Here is a 24,278-nt window from a genome sequence, read left to right as displayed (position 1 = left end):
TTCCTCAACAATTTGACAGTGTCAACGTTGTGTCTTGGAAACCCAATGATGATTATAATCATGGATCTTGATGATCACCGGTGATTGAAATAAGTTGTAAATGGCATATTTTGAGCCTGTTTGGATACCTCCAAATAAGTTGTTTTGTTTTTTTTTTTTAAAAAAAAAAAAAAAACTTATAACAGTAGATAAGTAACTTATTTTAGATAAGTTAGATTTATGATTAATTATAAATATTTATTTATTTATTTAAAGCTACCTAATCACTTCAATTTAATAAGTAGAAATCAAAATAAGTTACTTGGGGCATAAGCAACTTATCTTGAGTAACTTACCATCCAGATGCTTCCTTAGTGCGTGAAAGTTTTTAACTATTTATGATTTTAAGGGTTACGGGAGAGTTTTCTCACAATTGCTCATGGAGGAATTTTGATTAGTTTTGTTATATAAACAAAAAGAATTATATACTTTCGAAGTTATAGAGGATACTGAAGTCCATGGCAGCAAGGAGCATTATAATTAATGCATCACAATTGTAGCTCTTCTTCATTCAAAGATCTTACCATATTCCTCTGAAACATTGACTCCAGCAGCTGGGTGAGTTACACCTATAAAAAATATCAAAGGCTTGATAAAATGGGAAGCAATCCACAGGAAAAGCTCCAATGCTGGTTGAAGTCCTCCATTGCAAGTTAATGACGATATCCTGGTAACTAAGTTTAATGAAGTATGCCTTAGAAGCAAGCTAGAGTTGAATCAGACAATGTTTGGTGGGGCACGCAGTCAAATTCCTAGCAAGCTATGTGCACAATGTCACTAAATCCCAATCGATAGTGAGTCGAAGAAAATAAAGCAAAACACAAAAGAGACATTAATTCTAATTTCTAATGCACAGTGATCCAATGGAATAACAAATGCACATAGCATATGTCAAAACAAACCACAATAGGGAGACATCTTAACAGACAAGATTTAGGATCTAATCTGCTATGATATCATGTTAATTACAAAAAGCAGAAAACAAGGGATTTAGAGATCTAACCTGCTCTAATCCCATGTTAACTATAAAAAAGCAGGAAACTCAAAAGAGACTACATTATTTCGAAGAGGGGCTAACTCCCAGGTGCAAAACGTGCTACATCATTATTAATTGAAATGTTAAATTAGATAACTTGAGCCCCTTCATGTGGATATGAATGGTCTCTGCAACTACCTATTGTGGGATTTAACTCACAGGACAGTAGCATCACAACAACAAATATAAACACTATCTACATGAAGGAGAACATCGAGTATGTATTCTCAACTAAGACATGCATTAAAACAGGTTGAAAATTAAACCACCCAAATATGAAATATATCGCCGGTTATAATCTACTGCGAACTGAGAGCTCCTGCTTTATTTGATCCCTCAAAACTCTTCTCAATAGCTTGTTTGAAGCAGTTCGAGGGAACTCTGGAACGACCTTGACAAAACTGACCTGTGTATTTGGAAAAAGAATTCATATCAGTTTGAGTTTGTATGTTTAAAGTTGGTACTGATTTTGTTAAGAAATGTAGGCTCCTGGCGCATGAGAACAGGTAAAGGCATCCTGATGCCTAGGCCTGTGCATGTGAGCCTCATGGTTTGGCAATCCAGACCATCTATATGATGATCCACATCGTTGATGAGGGATGCTCGAAACAATATGCCAGATTGGGGGAACCTATCCCGCATATCAACACTTCGACAGTTTCAAGGAAACATAACAACAGCATGGAGAAAAGGCCAAAGATTCAATCTGGACTATTTTTGGGGCATTTCAGATCCACAGTAGGGGCCATCAGATTCAATCACATGGGTTACCAAGCTGTGAGCCCCACTTTGGTGGACTGGGGTAATCATGACACAAAAGCCTTCCTGATGCATCAGGCCTTTTTCTATTGGATCTTTGTCTAGGCCTACCATATGAAACTTTTAGAATGGAACATGGGTTGGAATTAAGCAAAAGAAAAAAAATCCAAGGACACAAAAAGCGAGAGATACCTTAAATAAAGGATTAAGGTTACTCTGGATAGCTTTTGAAAATTTTGTTTTCAGCAGATCCGGTCCGCACTTTGATCCGTTCTTAAGTACCACCAATATAACCAGTTGTTCTGGCCCACCAGTTCTGGATTTAACACTAATCGCAGCAGTCTCTAATATATTTTCATCGGCTCTGTTGCAAACACGCTCGATTTCAACTGAACTTGTCTGCATAGCCAGAAATCCATCCAGGCCTTAGGTTTCAGAACTTATCCATTAAAGTGCCTAATTAAAAGTAGAGGAATAGGAGAACAGGATTTACCTTGATACCACCAAGGTTCATGGTATCATCAGCTCGACCATGTACTATGAGATATCCTCCGACAGTTCTCTGAATCACATCTCCATGCCTTCTAAGTTGCTGCCAACAGATAGCAGATCATGTAATGATAAGTTTATAATCCAAGCTCTGGAGCTATTACGGACACCTTTGACAAGCAATCTACCACAAAAACATAATTCTTTGAAAAATGCAATGTACAACTTGGGGTGAAAATAATGATGCTCAAGAACTTGTTAGGCATGCATGACAATAGGTTCCAGTCTGACAACTCAGTTTCGTGTGTAAATACAGTACCGAAAACGTATCCACCCACGTAACGAGGCATGTAAGTGCTCACACTAAGCTGGCATTGTGATGGAAGAGACCCATTTCAACAAGCGGACATGGATACAAGGTGGTTTGGGTGTCATTTCTCCCAAGGAAGGGAAGGTAGACAAAAGCTGAAGCATTCATGGGTTAGAATGGCTCAATGTTCCTATAATAACTCTATGAGCTGTTTCCCATGTTGGATTATAATTAAAGTGGATTCAAGTAAATATGGTGTAACAATTACAGAAATGTATCCCATCGAAATAAGTAAATATCTTTCTATAACGTGATCAAACCAATGCAATACAAAAGAAGTATCCAGACTGTCATACCATTCCTCTATACATCGGCATTCCCTTGAAGTAAACCTCCTCATGATCAGCATTCAGCAATTTATCAGTCGCTCCCATATATATAGGGAATAGGCCCACTTCTCCAACACACGGTTGATCATCTGGCTGTCATGTCGGTTACGGAGTTTCTTTCGTTAAATTTCTAGTCAGCTATATAATCTAGACATTAAAATCTTGTACAAATTACATGATCCTTGGCCCAAGATATGCATGATAGCCTCAGGTTTTCAGTTTGCACAAGTGGGGCCCATGGTTCAGTGATATAGACCAATCATCTGATGATTCTGCCCTGGGTGGGCAATGATCCATGATCTCTCATACTGGAAGATCCTAGCCATCCAATACCTCGCCTTAATTCATTTGAATGTGGAACACAGATTCTTTTTCTCAACTGTATATTTGCTGGCACCAATCAAAGGGTTAGGATTGTCCCATCGGGGATCAACCAACCATGGTCCAACATGTGAAAACCAAGGACCTGAGGTCACCATACCTTGAATCAAGGATCATATAATTCATCTAGACCACAATAAGCCAGAAGAATTTCTCACATAAGGAACCCCATGCTCATCGAGGATGACCAGCCCCGTCGACATTGATGGTGAGCTGAACGCTCCAAAAGCCTGTGGTTGAAGCAAGTTCCCTTGAATGTAGGAAGATGCAAGCTCCGTCCCTCCACAACATTCAATAACAGGCTTGTAAGAAGCCCGTGAAGAAAGCCATAGGTCATCGTCGACATTAGAGGCTTCTCCTGTAGAGGCAAGAACCCTGCATATAAAAATATACAGTTCTTTTTATGGAATCATACGCTAATAACGACAATTTAAGTTCAAAACCAAAAGTACTTAATCTTTGTCCAATCAAGTCCTTCCATGCATCCAGTGCTCTTCCAGGCTTTGACTAAGCTCGGTATCGTACCCAACATAGTCACACCAGCATCCTAAACATATTTCAAAGGACAAGAATCATAATTAAATGGTTTAATAAAGAATAAATTTTCTTTGTTGTAAACAATAGAAATCAGAACTTTGTTAAGCCCACATGCTGCCAACTAGCATTAGTGCAGGACATCCAATCCACGCATCAGGCCATGGTCCCAGCTGTATAGATGACCTGGCCCAAGAATCATGCCGATCAACTCATCAGATGAGCCAAACATTAGTGGAAAAAAAAAACAAAAACAAAAAAAGGACGGTTAAGAGTGCGTTTGGTTGCACCCAATATCATGATAATTTGCAGCAAATCAGACTGATTAATCATGAAATATCATGATATTTCATTATATTTGGTGCAACTAAACACACCCTAAGAGAAACCATCAGCAGCGGTTCACATTCACTATAAACAGGTAAGCTGCATGTGTATGGACTACACTGAGTTTTGGCCAGGTCATCTAAAAAGATGGATGTCGCACGCTTCCTTTGTTTGCATGCACATGGGCTTAGGAAAACTCTGCAAATTGGAGCAACGATAATTTTTGGCAGTTGTCACCTGAACAAATTTGCCAAAGTCACGACCAAGAGGGGATCCATGGTAGAGGGCCAGAGTAGCACCATTCAAGAAGCATGCATACAACATAATTGGACCCATTACCCATCCTAAATTTGTGGGCCAGCAACAAACATCTCCAACCTGGGTATCAGTGTGTGCCCATGAATCGGCTGCACATCGCATTGGAGAAAGATGGGTCCATGGAACAGCTTTTGGGTCTCCTATAGGAAGTTGCAGAAATAGAAAATCAGTTGAAGCAAAAAAAAGAAAAAGAAAAAGAAGAGTCAACTTGTACATAGTGGTAGATACAAACGTGGGAAATTATCTACCTGTGGTTCCTGAAGAGAAAAGTATATTAGTTATAGCCTCTATCGGCTGATAAACTGGATAATAGTGATTTGGACTGCAAATAGAACATTGTTGAATTCATAAACGGGACAGAATTAGATAGAAAATCAGCTAAAAATAAGAATGAAGTGTGAATTACTCGAAAATGCTTAAAAAGACCATTTAGGTATCTAATGTGGTGGCTGTTATATGTTGTGGAATGGATTGTAATCCTATCCACTTTGCATTTGGGACAGCGTGTTTGTTTTCGTTCTTTCTGCTTTATTTGCGCCAACCCCCAAGTCAGAATCTGATGTATTTCAGATCTGACCTGAAGCTCAAATGATGTCGATCTAGACGTAGCCCAAGTATTCAACATGGTCTTCAAATTGTTCACTTCTAAACTAGATCCATAAACTGGAAGGACAGTGAGGTATTTTAGATTACCTAGGAAGATGGTCAGCTCGTGATAAAAAATCCTTCCATGATAAATCATGTTCCCTTAATTGAATTCCCAGATCCTTTCCAGCTACAGGAATCACAATAGCTTTACATGGGCAATCTTCCACAACCCGACTACAAGAAGAACATAAGAAAATAGTGAGATCGTCATATATACATAGCCATTTGACATGAGTTTGGCCTAAGAAAATAGTAAAATCGTCACATAATAGCCACCAGACATTTGAGTTTGGCCTAATTCCAAGGATAATATCAGTTTTGTCATCTGATATGCTAACCATGGAAGGAATTTGTTAAAGAGATGATATGATCACCCTGTGTAAGTGCCCAGGGCTACTTGCTCTTTTTTATGTTTGATTCTAGTGTTCCGTTCTAAGGTTTTCAATATCAAAATTAAATAATACAATTACTTTAATTCATCAAATAAGATTAGTCATATTGTACATGGGGTGCGCTCCAATTGCACCAGGCAAATGTCAGTCCCAATGATGCTTTCACGGAATCCAACATATCCATATGTGTCACCTAAGAAAATTAGCAAACCCCAAAAATCAGCCCGATCCAAAACTCAGATACTCCGCAACACATGGAGCATATTGAGAGGGAACCCAGAGCATTGATTATCGTTAGGGGTCCATATATAAGCAAGGACATTTAGACCCTTAATCCTGTCCAGGTGAAGGGTCATGCCGCTGTTTTGCGACTCAGGTGGGGCCTTGTGACATTAAAGAGCGACTGTTGCCTTTGTTGTTGCCCACATTACTTTTGGATTGGGCTGAGTTTCGGTCTCGAGGGGTTTTCTAGGGTGACTCATCTGACAGACAGGTTGGAAAGTGGGTCCTACATCTTCCTGGTACGACCATAAGCTTACAGTGGCACTGGTGCCACCAGAGTCTGCCCCTTGTAACGTGGTAAAATCTTCCACAGTGATGAACAAGCCCTACCTGTATAGGGGAAAATTTCTTCCTCCTCTTGCGATAAAATCCTGAAATGTACAAAACAAATAACACATCATTGTTGATACTCTGCATCATTTGCACAAAAAACAAATACAACCAAACAATGAGTTAGAGAAAGCATTCAAGAAAATGAAATATGCCATACAAAATAAAAAGGTCATACACTGAGCAACAATTCCATTTCCATGTTAGACTTCACCCTCACTTGAATGTTAAGCTCCAACCAACATAAGGGGGTGTTTGGCGCAGGGTATTAGATGGGATTAGGTGGGATAGAATTGCATTTGGTCCCATGCAATTCCATCTAGCATTTGGAGAGGATGGGAAAGGTTGGGACTAGGTGGGATGGAATTGCATTTAGTCCCATGGAATTGCATTTGGTCCACGCAGGATTTCCGTGGATTTCGAAATCCACTACACATGTGGGCCCCACATTGATGCATGCGTTTATCCATGCCGTCCATCCATATGCATTGTTTACACGTGACATTCTTGTTATATATGTGTACAAGTGAATGGCATCTATTTTGAATTTGGTCCATTGATTACAATTCCATGGTCCACCAAACATGATTTTTCTTAATCCGGTGTTTTGCCGCAGCAAAATTTTTATACCAAACACGGGATTGGATTACCACAATACCATGGTATTTCCAGACATGCAATCATTGTGCAATAATGATGTTAATCCCATCTAATACAATTCCATACCATTCAATTCCACGGACCAAACACGTCCTAAGGGAGTTCAGGGAAATTACAGACATGGAAAATCTGAGTGAAGTTTCGCTGTTTATCTGTTGATGTCAAAACTCAATAGTTTCTTCAATCCCGAAGACATAACTAACATGACGGGTGGCAGCTGTTGCGCCTGCAACTGATTTCGGTTGAAGTTTTGAACTGACCAGGCGGTCCAGGCCTGCCAGCCCATTAAAAATTTTGATTTTTCTAAGCATGGGGCCAGACCATTGCTGGCCTAAATAACATCTATCTCAAAACAAATAAAGTTGAATTGCATTTAAGGCACAGGATTCTAAATATTGGCTACCTTGGGTACTTGTATATGTTAAGGTGTTTGGTTGCAGCAAATATCATGATATTTCATGATTAATCAGGTTTGTTTGGTTGAACCAAATATCATGAAGGATCCTGATATTTGGTGCAACCAAACACACCATAAGTCTAATTCGGCGCAAGTAAACACACCCTAAAATAGCTACACCATTGCTCTAAACTAGCTAAAAAGTAGGTTATGCTTTTGTGCCATCTTGGAAAGATTATTGAGAAAAATAACCTGAGTAAAAACCCATCAAAATGGGGGGGAGGGTTGGAAATCACCTGAGTAAAGACGCCCTTTGCTTTAGATACTCGCAAGCGGGTTGCAATTTCCTTTGATGCAAAACTATCAGCTATTGATACGACAACCATTCCTGCCAGAATAATTGCCAAGTATATGATAACTGCATTGGCTGTCATTGGCATATCGATTGCAATTGCATCGCCCTTGGTGAATGTTGCGTCCAGTGCATTAGCAACCAACCTGTAAACCATACAATTCACATGCAAGTGCCAAAAAGCTCAAGTCGATGAGTTGCATAAGGGTGTGTTTGGTTGCACAATCAAAATTGAATTGCCTTTCAAGAAACATCATTGCTTGTTTTGTTTCTTCACATTCTCTTGATCAAACAGACTGATAGTAGCAATCCAATTTGTTTGCGCATCCAAACAAAGACAAATTCTTTCACTATCTGCGCAGACATAGGAAACTAATATCCCAATGGATCCACAAAGAGAAAGATTTGAACGTGGGTTAGATGGAATTAACACCATTATTGCAAAATGATTGCATGTCTGGAAATACCATGGTATTTTGACCGTCAAATCCCACATTTGGGATCAAATTCTTCCTCTTTGAAAAGTATTGTATTAAGTGAAGCCCACGTTTGGTGGACCATGGAATTATAATCAACGGACCAGATTTCACAACTGATGTTGGCCACCTCTACGCATACACAACTCGAATGTCACATGTAAAAAGGCATATGAATGTATGGCGTGCATAAAACACATGCATCAATGTGAGGCCCATAGATGTAGTGGATTTCAAAATCCACTAGAAATCCTACAGTATCTGCTGTTGGGATTGGATAATATGACACCGAAATTAATCCAATCCTTCCTGTCATTTCCAAACATGGGATGGAATTTGCATGGGTCCCGTGCAAATTCCATCCATTGTTTGATAATAACGGGAATGATTGGATGAATTCTGGATCACATATTCCAAAAACAAGGGCAAATACTATAAGATTTCTGGTGGATTTCGAAATCCACTACAGTTGTGGGCCCCACGTTGATGCACGTGTTTTATCCACACCGGCCATCCATATGGCCATTTACACATTACATTCAAGCTGCATATGCTTACAGGTGACTGACATCAGTTATGAAACATGGTCCGTTGATTATAATTCCATGGTCCACCAAACGCAGACTTCACTTAATACAGTGTATTTCCCAAGGGAAGAATTTGATCCCAAACATGCGATTGAACCCTGAAAATACCATGGTATTTCCAGACATAATCATTGTGCAATAATGGTGTTATTTCCATCTAATACATTATACAATTCAATATCATTTAATACCACTGTCCAAACAGGAAATGGGATTGATAATTCAAACCGTACATTACTTGTTCTCGCATTTCTCTCAATGATATATGATTAACAGGAGAATCGTCATGACCTTCATCCCTCCATACAATAGCCACACTGTCGTCCTGTTTGTTTGGGGAATTCATGGGTAACAGACAACATTCGGCGATATTAAGGACCGCACCCGGAAACCATACTCCTCTATGCTCTGATTTGTCACCAGTATCCATAATACATTTTGGGTCTTCATGAAAGACAACAGAAATTTGTTTCACAAGAATGGACCAGTAAACCTGAAAGTCATCGATATCTGTGATCATCAATCTAAAAATCAAAGTATACCATCCCATAAGAACGTTTTGTTTAGTTTGTGTTTGGATGCCCAATCTATTTGCATTGTGATAAGTAAGTCACACCAACTTTTAGTTGGATTTTGAAAGAAGACAATGGCAATAATATTGAGAAACAACTAACACCTCTAACTGAAAAAAAACCATAATCATTTAATCACACTTCATTCAACTTACTTATCGCAATCTAAGTAAATTGTACATCCAAACAGACCGTTCGCTAGCATTGTTTTTGTTACCATATATCGCCCGCTCATTGCCTTTATTTGTTTTGGCCTACACTCACGCCACTCGATAAGAATTCTCAATGTCTTCCAAATGAGACAGGCATGACTTTGAATTGATTACTGAATTCGGGTTTACCTGAGGATAATCAACCGAGAACTTTCGAAATAGGTTGAAGCTTGTGATAGGATCTTGATATGATGATCCTAAGAGCTTTGGGCCATGGGTTTCCATCAGACGCCCCAGATTTGTGTGTTTGGCATGTGTCCTGCCAAATCCAACGGCTTAGTCACATAGAGACAATGTCATTTGAATGATGAATTATATAATGTGGAAATAAATCATACTTGGCCACAACTACCAGCCTTTTATTCCACTTTAGCATCCCATGCAGGTGGAGCCCACCTTTCAGTTATCTAGACCGCTCATTAATGGGCCCCCCCGCCGTGGATTGATGATGTTGACCAGGTGAATGAAGATGGCTGAAAATTAAAAATAAGAAATGCTCCAGTGCTCTCAGAACACTATAAGTCGTGTGCTTAGAAGGTCTAGCACACATTTCATGGGCTACTATGTAGATAATACACAAATCTGAAAAAGTATTAACTATTCGATCAATGGCCCCTTAATATGGACAGTCGAGATTATTTACACAAAAGTAGGTCCAAGGAAATGAATCACTTTTGTTAAATGATCATAGCCATCCTATCCATGGCTCGGAAAAGAGGATGGCGATGGAAAATAAGGTGAAATCAGAACAAATTTGATCATCGGTCGGCACAATTTTTGCACAGTAATCCAAGAAATGTATTATGAGCTTAATGGACAGTTAGGATCAACCCATTGGGCATTCGGAGTGAACCGATGCAACTAGGAGCACCATGGATGGAACTGTTATGATTTCTTTAAAAAAAAAAAAAAAAAAACTGATTCTTGGGAATTATAAACAATTCATGATTGGCCCTAATAAATAGACCGTATCAAATTGTTGATTGGACCTATTTGTATTAACAACCGTGACTGTCTATATTGAAAGCCATTGATCAAATGGTTGATATTTGTCGGAATGGTGTGATGTTTGCATGGTATTCCATGAAATGTGTGTTGGACCTAATGAACAATATGAGTTAATGGATTGGGACTATTTTCTAAGCATCCAATGTAATTAGGAGCACCATAACTTAATAGTGCCATGAGATCACTGGAACATCGCTTTTTTATTAAGCGTAAATAAATAATTTAGTTGTTAGCAACAGTAATGGCCGTTACAATACGAGATACTGGCCAAATGCCTCTTGGTGGAAGGGGGTGCTCAGTACCGTGATACCACTGATACCACGGGTGTAACGGGGTAAAGACGCCGTTATTGAACATTGGTGGATCTGGTCCGTTCATTTGGCAGGTTGTCTTGTGCACGTCCAAAACAAACAGGCAATCCCAGCCGCCCTTTTCATGCACTTTTGCATGAACTGAAAAGAGAAGATGGCCAGCACCCAGCAGCCAAGCTTCACAAGGAACTCCTCAACTTTGTGGTCGTACGCGTGTTTGGGGTCCAGGACGTATATCAAAAGGTACCGCTCAGTGCACGTGTGGTACCTAAAAAATCAAGCCAGGCCCACACATCAGGTGGACGCGGATTGCGTCCTGCCCTATGTGGGGCCTACCTTGGTGTATGTGTTTTACACGTGAGCCGTCCATCCATTTTGACAGATCATTTAGGGCATAAGCCCAAAAAGGAGGCAGATAAAAGGATTAATGGGCCAAACCACAAGAAGCAGTGCTGAATATGAGGCCAAGGTTGAAAGGGCCCACAGGAAGCAATGGTGATAATGACGGGAACCGTTGAAAACTTCCCTGGGGCCTACCGTGATGTTTATATGCCATCCAAGCTGTTCATAAGGTGACATAGGCCTTGGATGATAGGAAAACACAAATGTTAGCTTGTACCAAAATTTCAACAGCTCCCAAGAAGTTTTTAATGGCCAGCGTTCAATCCCCATTTGTGGTCCACTTGAGCCTTTGATCTACCTTATTTTTTAGGCTAATACACTTAAACTGATCTGGGCGTGGATAAAACATATACATCACGGTGGGTCCCACAGAGCTCCTGCCAGGACCGAGTCCATCTTAGCACGACGCAATCCGCGTCCGCGTCGGAAGCGGATTGCGTCCTACCCCGGTAATCCGGGCGGGCAGAGCTCTGTGAGGTCCACCGTGGTGGAAAAGTCTTATCCACGCCGTCCATACCTATTAAAAGATCGTTTTATACCATGACCCAAAAAACGAAGCAGATCCGGATCTCCAGTGGACCACACCAAAGGAATCAGTGGTGATAATGACACCCACCATTGAAACCTCTCTACGGGCCACTGTGATGTTTTTTTACCATCCAACCTATTCATAAGGTCATGTATACCGAGATGAAGTGAAAGCAAAAATATCAGCTTGATCCGAAACTTCTGCAGCTCCCAAGAAGTTTTTAATGGTAAGCCTTCAATCCCCACTTTGTGGGCCACTTAAGCCTTGTTTCTGCCTCATTTTTGGCTTCGTTATGTATAATGATCTTTAAATAGGGATGGACGGCGTGGATAAGACGTTTGCATCACGGTTGCCCCCACAGAGCTCTGTGGAATCTAGTCATGTGGACCATGGTGATGTGAACCGAAGAATCATATGATACGTGGCCGGCATATTTTATTGGTACACACGGGTTTTCAATTATTACAAGTGGGGCCCATGGTTTGGTCATCCGGACCATAAGTCAGTCGAGTCCCACAGTTGATGAAGCATACCCAAAAATCTGCTAGATTTGGAGGATGCCAACAACCAATATCAGGACCTTTTTTAGTTGAATGTAGACCGTTGCTATAAAATTCTCTTCTTAACCTTGTATCTTAAGCCACAGCATGATTGTCCAAACCGATTTTTGAGGACGGAGAGCAATGGTCTGGCTAACACAACGGAAAACGCTTGTGCACCTCACGTGGGTATCGACTGGGTAACTTTCTTTGAGGAAATGATTCAATGAGCACGAAATCCACTCCGTCCATTTGGTACAACACACCTAGTTTAGCTTTGATCCCAAAAGATGAGGCCGATTCAACGCTCAAGTGGGCCACCCAGTTTAAAATTTACAGAAGTTCTCGTCCTATGGCCCACCTGGTTTTGATATACTGAAATTTTTACGTAATCCCTTCAATGAGGCAACCCAGCTGAATGGATTGGATGCATATGAACACCATGGTGGGCCCTACACAAAATTAATAGTGGACGTAGGGTGACTAGGGCGGAAAGCCGGGCGGGTTGGGTCGACTTGGTGCTCAACCCTAACCCAACCTAAGGTTCCTATACCTCAACCCTAACTCAACTCAACCCAACCTCGGGTTGGGAATTCTCAACCCAATCCCAACCCGAGTGGGTTCGGTCAAGTTGGCCGGGTAGATATATGCTAATATTTTCATTATTACATTAGTCTATTATATTTTCAATATGAGTTTTATTTTTTATACCTATAATTTTATTAATTATATACGCAGTTATTTATCGTAAAGAACATTTTTTTTCTAAACAAACAAGCTAAAATATAAGACAACTACTTATTTAAAATGCGTATTGTGTATCAAACAATCTATTTAGGAGAGAGAAATCCAGTGTATCTTATTAAATTGAGTCATCGGAAATGATGCGGACCAATGAAACCCAACGGCATTGGAATTTCCTGTGTGTTCAACACAGAATATCCGAACTCAATTATAATTAATTTATAAGAAACTTATATATTGATCGGGTTCGGGTTGGGTCGGGCAACCCGAGACCTCAACCCGAGCCCAACCCAAGTTTTATCGGGTTGGCATTTGTATGGCCTAAGCTCGAGACCAAACTTGATACATCCTGCCCAAGCCCAACCCAATGTCGGGCCGGTCACGGGTGGGTCGGGTTGAACCCGCCCAACTTTCAGCCCAACGGGTAACAACTGTTTCCTATGGTGTGGCCCACCTGGATTTGGATTATCATGATTTTCGGGTTAGCAGCGCATCTGATGGACGGGATGAAGGTTCCATCCACGTGAAACTCGGTCAGCTTTAGGTGCATAGGCGACCTTTCGCAGGATCGAACCACGGGGCGCATTCGTGAGAATCCAAAGGGCGTGTGCCGTAAAAAGAAGCGAGTAACGCAGTTTGGCAAGTCACCACAACACTAACCAGCTGGCTGGTGTCAAAGCTCTGTCATGATGTATGTGTTTTATCCACGCCTTCATCCATTTTTCCAGCTCATTTTAAGAAATGAGACAAAAACGAGGCAGATCCAAAATTCAGGTGGACCACGCCACAGGAAACGGGGATTGAGCATTTACCGTTGAAAACTTTTTGGGAGTCAGAAGTTTTGGATCAAGCTGATATTATCCACGTCTTTGTGACCTTATCAACAGGTTGGATGGAAAATAATCATTACAGTGGGACCTAGGGAGTTTTTAATGGTGGACGTTCAATCGAAACTGTTTTCTTGTGGTGTGGTCCACCTGTGATTTGGATCGGCGTCATCTTGGGCTCGTTCAAATAAGATAGCAGGACGGATGGACGGCATGGAAAAAACACATACATCATGGTGGAGCCCACAGACCTTCGACAACAGCTAACTTGATGGTGTTAGGTGGGTCAGTAGCCAAACGGCGTCCGAAAAGCGAGGAAAGGATCGGACGGCTTACAGAGAAGGGAACCAATAAGGTGGGGGTCCACGGGTGGAGGAATCCCATCGAGCGTAGGTCGAGTAATACAGCAGCTGGTGGAGCGCGTGCGGATGAGACGGTCGGAGGACCCGAGTCGACAGGTCACGCCATAGCTCGTCGGGTCTCGAGCCATTGGTTCGAGCCGTCGCGCCTTTCAACGTTTCGTGAATGACTCGAGCCTCTCCAAGAGGTAGCCCGGCTGCAACAATATCTTCTACTTCGATTTCGGATACGCTCTTTCTGCTCTCCATCGATGGCCCTCTCTCTCTCTCTCTCTCTCCCCCTTTCTATGTCTTCATTAAAAGGGAGGGGTAGTTGACAAATGATCAAACACAGCTGCTGTATCGTACATTATGGTGCATCCATTTTATCATCCAACTTGTTATATACGTAGAATATCCTGGCCGTAAAAAATATGGGCCAAACCATGATGGTCATATAATGTGAAAATCAGGCCAATCCACATACAGGAGGAATCAACGTCAATATCAATGAACATCGGATGGTATACGATTGAGTGTGGTGGTACCGCCCACACAATAAGTGGATCGGTATGATTTTCATGTCAAGTACTCATCATGGTGTACCCCACTCTTTTTATGGATAGGATATTCTATATCTATAATACGTCGGTGGAAAAAGAATGGCTGTACCATAAATTGTGGTACAGGCGCTTATTTCTGATCATTTATCGGGTTTGGTGCGCCCGAGGGGGGCTCACACGTGATGGGAGCGGGTTCGGTGCGAGACCGCGCCGGAAATTGACAAAAATACCCTTGATCGGCTTTGAAAAGAATCCAAACTATCATCTCATAAAACGGTTGTTTAGTAAATTCGGTGCTACGTCTACCTACTCCCAATTCCCAACCGTCAATGTAATAGAAAGAGAAAAACTTCGGAAGCGGATTGGCTGGTGTAGAGGCCACCAAGTTACGTGGATCCCATCATAAGGAGTGTGTTATATCCCAACCGTCCTTCCATTTGGCAAGCTCGTCCTAAGGCTTGAGCCATAAAATAAGACAAATCCAAAGATCAATTACACCACACTGAAAAAGCAGCGGGGGATAGAACGTCTACCATTGAAACCTTTTGGGGGTCACAGAAGTTTTGGATCAATATGATATATGTTTTTTTTCTCCACATCCAAGTCTGTGTGACATTATGAACAGATTAAATGAAAAATAAACGTTATAGTGGACCCCACGAATGTTTTAACGGTGAGAGTTATTGTCCCACTGCTATTTGTGGTGTGGTCTACTTAAGATTGGGATATTAATCATTTTTTGGTTCATGCTCTAAAATGATCTCGCAAGATGGATAAGCGGCGTGGATATGATAAATACATTATTTCAGGCCCATGTAAGTTTGATCTGCTTTGAACCGTTCGTACAAGTCAGAGATCTATGAGCGGCAGTGCTCGTCTTCGCACGACACGTACCCACATCAGCCAGATCGGTGGTGTGTGGTACACCAGCCAATCTGCTTCCAAAACTTCGATACTCCGGCAGAGAATGATGGATGATAGAACACGCCCCATATGTGTACCGCATATTAAACCGTCCAGTTAGTGGGCTCAACTTTAGATGGCTGAGATAACTAATGAATTACTTGATATCTAATGGACCAACTACGTGAAAAATAACCAAGGGTTTGTTTTATACCATCTGATTTTCGTAAACCACAGATTGGAAACAGCCGATAAAAAATATTATTTTAGCGCATATTAAATCGTCCAGTTAGTGGACCCCACTTTGGATGGTTGAGATACCTACTGCATTACTCGATATCTAATGGACCAACGACGTTCAAAATAACCAAGAGTTTGGTTTATAGTTTATACCATCTGATTTTCGAACATCCAATAAAAAATATTATTTTAAGCTTCTAACCGATTTAGACAGCGCCAGTGATATGTACAATTTCGGTTGATTTAGATATAACCACGTGTACAAATGCAATTGGGTGGGCATCGTCTACCATATCCTTCCAGAGTATCATATAACTTATTTATTTAATGACACCTAATCCTAGTTAGCAGCTGACTTTACGTTGGCAACAGCGAATATCCAGCGAAACAAATATAATGGTCAACCTGTTGACAATGCGCCATGTCAGTAACACACTCCATCCAACCCGTTGAGAAGGTCACACAGACTCGATAAAGGAAAAAGAAAGAAACAAATATAAGCTTGATCCAAAACTTTTGTAGCCCACAAGGTTTTTAATGGTCAATCAGCACTGTTTCATGTGGTGTGGTCCACCTGAGATTTGGATCTGCTCATGCCCTAAAATGAGCTGAAGAAAACGGGTGGACAGGGCAAGTATACAATACATACATCAAGGCAGGCCCAACTTAATCCGCTCTCCTTGCTAACACCCTAATAATGGAGCTTTCTTATCCAAAACTAGGGGGTACAGTGCGTGGGACCCACTGAGGGAGGGTTGGGAAGGAAGCGGATTGCCTGAGAGTTGAGACCCGGGCACGGAGATACTCCTGTGCCTGGGCTGTGTGGGGTCTACATAGTTGTTCGTGACAAATCTACTCCATCAATCTGTTTTGAAAGACTACAATCACCACAATCGGAAAGGGTTAAAATAATCACGCAGATCCAAAACTCAGGTAGGCCACACCAATAAACAGTGGGAACAGAATCGTGCACTATTGAAACCTTCCTGGAGTTGACTATGATGTTTATATGCCATCCAAACCGTTCCTAGGATTATTATCACCAGATAAACTTTAGGAACGACTATCAACCTGATACAAAACTTCTGTCACACCCAGGCGTTCAATCCCCACTGTTTTGTGTGGTATGGCCCACATGAGCTTTGGATCTGCCTGATTTTTAGGATCCTGTCCTGTTGTGGTCTTTAAAAACAGATGGACGGAATGAATTTGTCATAGACATCAGTGAACCCACACAGCCCCAGGCACAGGAATATCTCTGTGCCCAGTACACAGGCAACTGCATCGTTTTAGAAGAGAGACTCAGATTGCCCACTAACGCTGCCAGCATCAGTTGGCTACTAGTGGCTCGGTGGGCCCACCATGATGTATGCGTTTCATCTGCACCATCCTTCCATTTTTTTCAGATCATTTGTCATCAGCCCACCATGCCACGGGTAACAGTGGTGACTGATTCCCACCATTAAAAACTTGTTGAGGGTCACAAAAGTTTTGGATCAAGTTGATACTTGTGTTTTCCCTCCATCCATATATGTGCAATTTTATTAACAATTTGGATGATAAATTAACATTAGTGTGTAACTGCATTGCGGAAGAAACAAATGTAGAAATATAAACTCCTCCCGGGACAAGAGGCATCCACCGAACAAGACCCTTCCTTTTGTTAAAAAGAAAATGCGGATCTAGACGAACTAAATTGGAATCAAGGGTATTAAGAAAATTGAAAGTTGGAAATACTTACAGATAAAAGAGGGATAAAGACATCTTCTTGTTTGAAAAAACTCCTTGTGACATTTCTTTTCAACCAATGATTGAATCATCTATTATGATATATAAAAAAACGATCGCTTTGAAAAAAAAGTAAGAAATGAAATGTCATCATATCTTTTCACGCATGTCCAAGTGATGAAAAAAAAAGGGCGAAAATCTTTTACATATTCCCCTAGTTTGTCAACTTTTTGGGAATGGTTTTCCTTATGGTGTAGTCCACTTGAGATTTGGATCTGCTTTATTTTTTACTTATGCCATAAAATGATCTGAAAAAATGGATGAAAGGCATACACCACAATAGGGCTTACAGAGCACTTACCAGTAGCCACCTCGCTTGGCAATCAGCATCCTAGGAAGAGTGGGAGAGAGTGAGACATAGGAAATGGTTGCTGTAGACTCTGAAAGAAAGAGGAAGAGGATTGTTTTCAACTACAGCCACCCACCTCACTCTTTTCCATTTTGAGTTTTGTGGACCACTCAAGAGTTTTAGATTTATTTCTTTTCGGTTTACTATCTAGATAAAGGCGGCAAAATAAATGTAAGGATTGATTTCATATAGTTATCATATTGGGCCCCACACATCTCTTGTTGTGTCTCTCTAGTGATACCATTGGCCACATGCAGAGAAGAAAAGAGAATGCTATTTATTTTGTTAGGTTATAACTACACCAAGAGTGAAATCTGAAGGGTCCTTGGGTAATGTCCAAAAGCTGGTACCGTTGTAAATAGTATAAAGATTGAACTCCTAGACCATTCTCTTTCTTGAGGAGAACTAATCAAACAGTCGTTTATTATAAGTAGAAAATCCAATCCTTTAAAAATGTCGGTCACACCATAAAAATCAAGCAGATCCACTGATTGATCCGGACACAACATCAAAGTCAATGGGCACATGTGGCCCACACAATTGAGTAATTCTGCCTGATTTTTATATCAGATGATAATCATGGTGCGGCCCAATTTCAGAGATTAGATTTTTTACACATGTGACATGTTGGTGGGAAAAATGGCTATATCATTACTTATGAACCACTGTATCATTTTGAAAGGTAGATCAGATATTCTACACATGTGACATGTTGGTGGGGAAAATGGTTGTATCATTACTAATGAACCACTGCATCTTTTCTCAAATAATAATAATGATGATGATGATAATATATAAATAAACCAATGGTAATGTTTATCTATGGACGTTTCTCATTTTTCTTACATGTTCCTCTTCTGAGATAGGGGATGGGTAGGTGAAAGCAGGTTTTGAATTATGATGAATGAGACACATGGTTTGTTGATCCAAGCCATTGGCTTGTTATGCCCCATCCTCAGCTGGACTATGGCCTGAATTTCATCGACCAGAAAATCTTAACCTTTAAATTTGTTGCCTATGGAAAGATGTATAAGAAGAGAGATACAATGGCCCATTTTCAAATGAAAAAGGTCCCATGACTGGCCATCAGGAACTTCCAATCTTAGAAATTTTTTGGGCATGGTCTATCCTCGAAGAAACATGTCAATGGTTGGGATTACCAAACCATGGGTCCCATTCGTTAGACTTGAAAATCCATACACTATAAAAAGAAGTTGGCCAGGCATCATCTAATCCCTCTGTTAATCAAAACATTTGTTTGTTGGGCCCCTGGTCGATGGACACCCAGCAACAAGAACTTCTCACTATGAAAAAACCCAACATTTCATCAAAATGAGTGCTAAAAGAACACAACAGATTTCCTACATCCCATCAATTTGATACATCTATCTTCAAAAAGGAAACCTTTCCATTATTATTCGTTATTTGTAAAAGTAAATTTCTGTTAACTGGTTTGGTTTTCTTTTCCCCATATAGATATTGAATAGAACAAGTTATTTTTAGTGTCACTCTATTATAAAACTAAACGTGCGTTTGGATCAAACCTTCCGTTCCACTATCCAATCACTATGTGGGCTTTTCCTGATGTTTCATTGCTTAGTTATGGAACTTTCAATCTGGCTAATTTTGGGGTGTATCGAGTTGACAGAGTAGGTGAGCTGATTCAACGAGTCAAGCCGAGTTTGAACTAAGTAAAACTCCTCAGCAAGTTTCGCAGTTGCTCAGCTCGATTTCTGGTTGATCCAAGTTGACTCAGCTGAGTTTTGAGTCTAACAGAGTTTTAGAATTATGGATTAGGTCAGTTGGGATTGGGTTGAGCCCTACCAAGTCACACCCCTAATAATAACTTACTCAAAGATGAACAGGTGTTTAAAAAGGAAGCACGCTTAAAAGAAAACTGCTACTTACAATGCAAGGACGGGCTCGTGCGGAACCAACATTCTATGTTTTGCTGATAAACATGTATGCTGTAAAAAGATGACTGAATATACAAAATTCAGTCCATGCTTCTACCACTCTTTCAAGTCCTTTATCTATTATGTGATTAAGATTTATATAGCAAACCGCCTGGTCCATTCCGCCGCTACTTCATCATGTTTAGCTCTATCGTTCAAGTATAAATGTGCAATGCTTGAGACTAGAGGATTATCTGCGAAGATAGGCAATAACCCATGTTGGGGAAGAAGAATAAGAATCTTCAAGACAAATCAAGGGGAATTACAGTAGAAACTGCACTCACAAGGGTCTGGATTGGTGAAAACTGATCTGATTTCCAGTAGCACCTTCGAAATTGTTAGAGCAGGACTCCAGTCTTTCAAGATGTCCAAACTAACGTTGCCAGCAGAATCAACATTGCAATGGTAGATTCGAGTTTTAAATACTACCTAAAAACCAAACAAAGAAGAAGAAGGAGAAATAAACAGTGAGAAAAACAAAAGAAAACGGGACAATAAATGGGAAACAATGGGGCACAATGGGGAGTGGGAACGGACACCATAGAAACATCCAGTTGCAATGTTGGATCTAATGTGTTGTGTAGGCACAATGGGGAGGGGGACGGTGTTGGATCCAACATGTTGTGAAGGCACAATGGGGAGGGGGACAGCGTCGGATCCAACATGTTGTGTATATGTCATCCAACCTAGTCATCAGTTAAGCCCCACCAAGATGAAGGGACCCACCGAAACTCAAGCGATTCCAAAACTTAGGTGGGCTACAACAAGTGAATATATTAGTTTAGAGGTAATTGTACATTGTTCCCTGTAGTGTGTCCTACCTGCATACTGGATTAGAATGATTCTTGGGAAACAGAGTGGACATGAGGAGAGGCATCAGATGCATGGTCGGGATTCCACATATAGATCATGGGTGGGCCCCACACAGCTCAAACGCATGGTAATTACCATGCATTCGAACGTATGTGATCATACCCCTTGTTGAATTTAGTTATTCCAATTCATTTTATCAAAGCATCCAGACACTTAAATTCAAAAAGAAAACACTGGGCAAATGTTGCATGAGCTTATAATGTCAAAACTAGCCAATGATAAACTAGAAACTTCATGATGAGACAATGGCATATCCTTTTCAAGAGTGCAAGCAGAGGACACGTCATTTTCCATTTGGAGAGTTATGGAGGAAATCATGCGTACCTTGGGAGGCTTGAATGGATAATCACTTGGAAATGTAATGTCAAGAAAGAAAATACCACCTTGGTATGGTGATCCTACAAGTAAGAACATAACGAAATCAACTAAAGCTGGCACACCAAAGTTGAGGTCAGAAGCCTCCCATTAGAATTAATACTTGTCAAAAGATCATGTATAGAAGACACGGCTCTCGAACTAATTGACTCAACTCAAAACTTGGCCCAATTAACTCGAAATATTGAGATTTTTTTTTAATGACGACAGGGTGTCCCCACCCCTTTTGAAGGCTATTCCCTGTTGATGCACGCAATTACCGCAAACCACGTGCATCGGGTAAAACATGGAGAGGGGATTCGAAACCGCGTCTATGGGGAACAAACCCATGACGCTAGCCGTTTGCCCAAACGCTGGGCGGGATCGAATTATTGAGATTACGAGCCGAATTACTATAAAAATCGCCACCGGCGAGCCCAACATGCTTCTGACTTGGCGTCAAGTCTTGGACTTGGCGTCAAGTCTCGGTGAGAGGAGGGAAGGGGTGCTTATAGAATAGGCCTCCATGGTGAGAGCCCCATCATAGCAGCAGTTTGAATGACCAAACCATGGGACTATAATCACAACACTTGTAGGTGGACTTTTATTGCATATGCCATCCATAGTGAGCCCCATCAAAACAGCAGTTTAAATGGATGAACAATGAATTTCTAGGCATGATCAAGGTTGAGGTCAACAAAAACTGACCCAAAAGATTGCTTTTGACAGAACCCTACCCTAACCGGTTTTGACCCGGCTCCATCAACCTTGAGACCATGCGTTTTCACATTGCCCAACCCAAACCTAGGCTACCTGGCCGACCCAATTCAAATTTCTGGATTAGAGTCCAACCCAACCTAACCCCTTCTAGCATCTAGCCTATACAAATGTGGGCATGGTTCCTTGATCTAGACCATCGGTAATGGTCACTGTGAACAAATATCGCCGAGATTTTGAAATTTCTGCAATATATTTAGGGGTGTACATCGAGTCTAACCAAGTCGAGCTGGCCTCAGCTCGACTCGGCTCGGCCACTGGCTGACCTCAGCTCGAACTCGGCTCAGCTCGGTCCTCGAGCCTGACTGGCTAGCTTGGCTCGGTTCGGTCAGCAGCTCGGGCCGAGTTCAAGCCAAGATCGAGCCAAGTTCGCCATTGAGGCATTTCCACAAACACCTGGACTGCACCTTCAAAATCCCTCTGTATGTGAAACAGAAGGAATGGTTTTACAGGTATTTTATCAAACACCTTCTAAGCAACATAAAAACCAAGAAAAACCCAGAAAGAAAGGGTATTTGTTTCATGTACATACCTTCCATGTCGCCAGCCACACTTCGTTGAGTCATTTTATCAAACACTTGGTGAGCAACATCAATGGCAAAGTAACCGAGTCACCAAGCTGGTTCGATCCGAGTTCTATTCGAGATGGATTCGATCCGAGTCGAGCTGGGGCCTGCTCGAACTCAGCTTCGAATCAAGCTTTTTCGAGTCGAGTCAAGCTAGCTCGGTTCGTGTACACCCCTAAATATATTCACGAGAAATTAATGAAACAATCTTACTGATAATTTCCCAAGATTTTCAAAATATAGGCAGTTTTAATTTTCGTGAAAACATCCTGATAATAAACTCGAAATTATTTAAAAATTACAACTGATTTTGTATAATTATTTAGTTTAGATTTTAAAGTTTTAATAACTTATATTTAATATTTTTTTATTTTTTTTTAAAGTAACTTCTAATAACAGATTCTTTTTTTTTAGCAAATTTTCTGAACAATATCCCAAGAAAAACCTCAAAAATATAAAAATCTATTGAGAAATTCCCGAAATTTGTATGGTAATTGTCAAGCCGTTCAGCATTTGTATGTCCATTCGGATCAGGTCGGGTCGGGTCAACTGGGCCGAGTTGTACATGCACATTTGGGCAGAGTATTGTGAAACTCATAGACATAAAACCCTAACTTCCATGGACAGTTATAGGCAGTTGGAGGTAGTTACGATCAGTCATAGACAGTTATAGAGAGAGAGAGAGAGAGAGAGAGAGAGAGAGAGAGAGAGAGAATGCCTTGAGGACCGATGATGGTGGAGATCCATTGGTAGAGATTGTCGCCTTTGGGTCCAGCAGAGCAGTCAGCAGGTGGGTCTGTATTCAATTCCAGCATCTCCATCTGTATCCTCTTCCCAGACGTCGAAACCGAAGTCGTCGATCCCCACGACCTAACTCCCCCGCCCGAGGAGCTCGTGTTCATGCTCTTCGTCCCCGACATCCCTTCCCTTATCCCCCTTTCTCCCTCTCTTTTTCCCTTTTTCCTTCCCCCAGGGACCTACTTCATACTCGATTACACTGTGATGGTTGATACTCAGATACTCGCTTAGTTTCACGGACACTCGTTTGCGGAACAAGGAACATCGCACTTTCTATGTCAACCGTCCATCAAGTGTCCGCGAATCAGACAAGTAGACAACCAACTCTACTCTACATGACACGCGAATAGCTTTGGACATTTTTGCTTTTGTTAATCAGACTCAACCCCCCACATTGGTAAAGATAACAATGTTTCACATCCAACGGTTGAGATTTTACAGCATCATCGATTATAACAGATATAGACAGTTATAATCACGTAGGATTGTTCAACCAATCTAATTTTGGGACAGTAAGTTCATAATAATTTGTTGGATAGCTAATATATGCCACGTGTATAGATCTCGAATACGCTATGTATCAAGACTGTAATTAATGCAGTCTCAATGGGCCAGACTCAACCATTAGTTTTAAGGCTTGGTCTGTTTTGGGGTGGCTTGTTTGGCTGGTCACAGTCCTGGCCAAGCTTAGCCTGGGTTTTCCTGGACCCAAAGATCAGGCAGGTCTCCACTGCTAATAGGACTTCGGCTAAGCAAATAGGCCCAACCCAATGGGCCCCACACTTGCAGTTCAAAATTGGGACCTGGAACCTTTACAGAATTGCCAGCTCCACCTGATGAATGGCCTGGATCTTGCACACGTATGGAAGCATAAATGAGGAAGCGAAGCTGCAGATATTGCTGGACTTCATATCATTATCTTAA

At 41.1% G+C, this 24,278-nt stretch overlaps 2 protein-coding genes across 3 annotated transcripts; both read right to left on the bottom strand.

The window, feature by feature from the left end:
* Window positions 1–1,075: 1,075 nt before the first annotated feature.
* LOC131222666 (probable CoA ligase CCL12) lies at window positions 1,076–18,027 on the bottom strand. 2 transcript variants are annotated; one of them, XM_058217821.1, is made up of 14 exons: window positions 17,984–18,027; window positions 9,620–9,749; window positions 8,940–9,199; window positions 7,588–7,789; window positions 6,235–6,275; window positions 5,276–5,404; window positions 4,831–4,904; window positions 4,502–4,722; window positions 3,856–3,950; window positions 3,562–3,778; window positions 2,990–3,115; window positions 2,328–2,426; window positions 2,027–2,233; window positions 1,076–1,481 (listed from the first exon to the last, which is right to left on the bottom strand). In XM_058217821.1, the coding sequence occupies exons 1-14, from the start codon at window positions 18,010–18,012 to the stop codon at window positions 1,368–1,370; spliced, it is 1,944 nt and encodes a 647-aa protein (XP_058073804.1). In that variant the 5' UTR covers window positions 18,013–18,027; the 3' UTR covers window positions 1,076–1,367. The 2 variants fall into 2 exon arrangements, with proteins under 2 accessions (XP_058073804.1, XP_058073803.1); XM_058217820.1 differs by lacking the exon at window positions 17,984–18,027 and adding an exon at window positions 14,187–14,498.
* Window positions 18,028–19,897: 1,870 nt separating this feature from the next.
* On the bottom strand, window positions 19,898–23,476 carry LOC131222668 (constitutive photomorphogenesis protein 10). The gene is made up of 4 exons (XM_058217825.1): window positions 23,275–23,476; window positions 21,184–21,257; window positions 20,271–20,415; window positions 19,898–20,180 (listed from the first exon to the last, which is right to left on the bottom strand). The coding sequence occupies exons 1-4, from the start codon at window positions 23,474–23,476 to the stop codon at window positions 20,083–20,085; spliced, it is 519 nt and encodes a 172-aa protein (XP_058073808.1). The 3' UTR covers window positions 19,898–20,082.
* Window positions 23,477–24,278: the final 802 nt, after the last annotated feature.

The sequence above is a fragment of the Magnolia sinica genome, chromosome 13 (assembly GCF_029962835.1).
Source record: "Magnolia sinica isolate HGM2019 chromosome 13, MsV1, whole genome shotgun sequence".
NCBI lineage: Eukaryota > Viridiplantae > Streptophyta > Magnoliopsida > Magnoliales > Magnoliaceae > Magnolia > Magnolia sinica.
This window is presented reverse-complemented; position numbering and strand designations above follow the sequence as displayed.

Excerpts from the sequence above, each read along its gene's own strand:
- LOC131222666 (XM_058217820.1), bottom strand. The coding sequence starts at position 14,458 with ATGGAGAGCAGAAAGAGCGTATCCGAAATCGAAGTAGAAGATATTGTT. Across the intron at positions 6,276-7,587 it reads CAAAGGGCGTCTTTACTCAG|GATTTTATCGCAAGAGGAGG; the intron begins GTGATTTCCAAC and ends TGTACATTTCAG. Across the intron at positions 3,779-3,855 it reads CTTGATTGGACAAAGATTAA|GGTTCTTGCCTCTACAGGAG; the intron begins GTACTTTTGGTT and ends TTTTATATGCAG.
- LOC131222668 (XM_058217825.1), bottom strand. The coding sequence starts at position 23,476 with ATGTCGGGGACGAAGAGCATGAACACGAGCTCCTCGGGCGGGGGAGTT. Across the intron at positions 21,258-23,274 it reads CACCATCATCGGTCCTCAAG|GATCACCATACCAAGGTGGT; the intron begins GCATTCTCTCTC and ends TCTTACTTGTAG. Across the intron at positions 20,181-20,270 it reads TTTCACCAATCCAGACCCTT|ATAATCCTCTAGTCTCAAGC; the intron begins GTGAGTGCAGTT and ends CTATCTTCGCAG.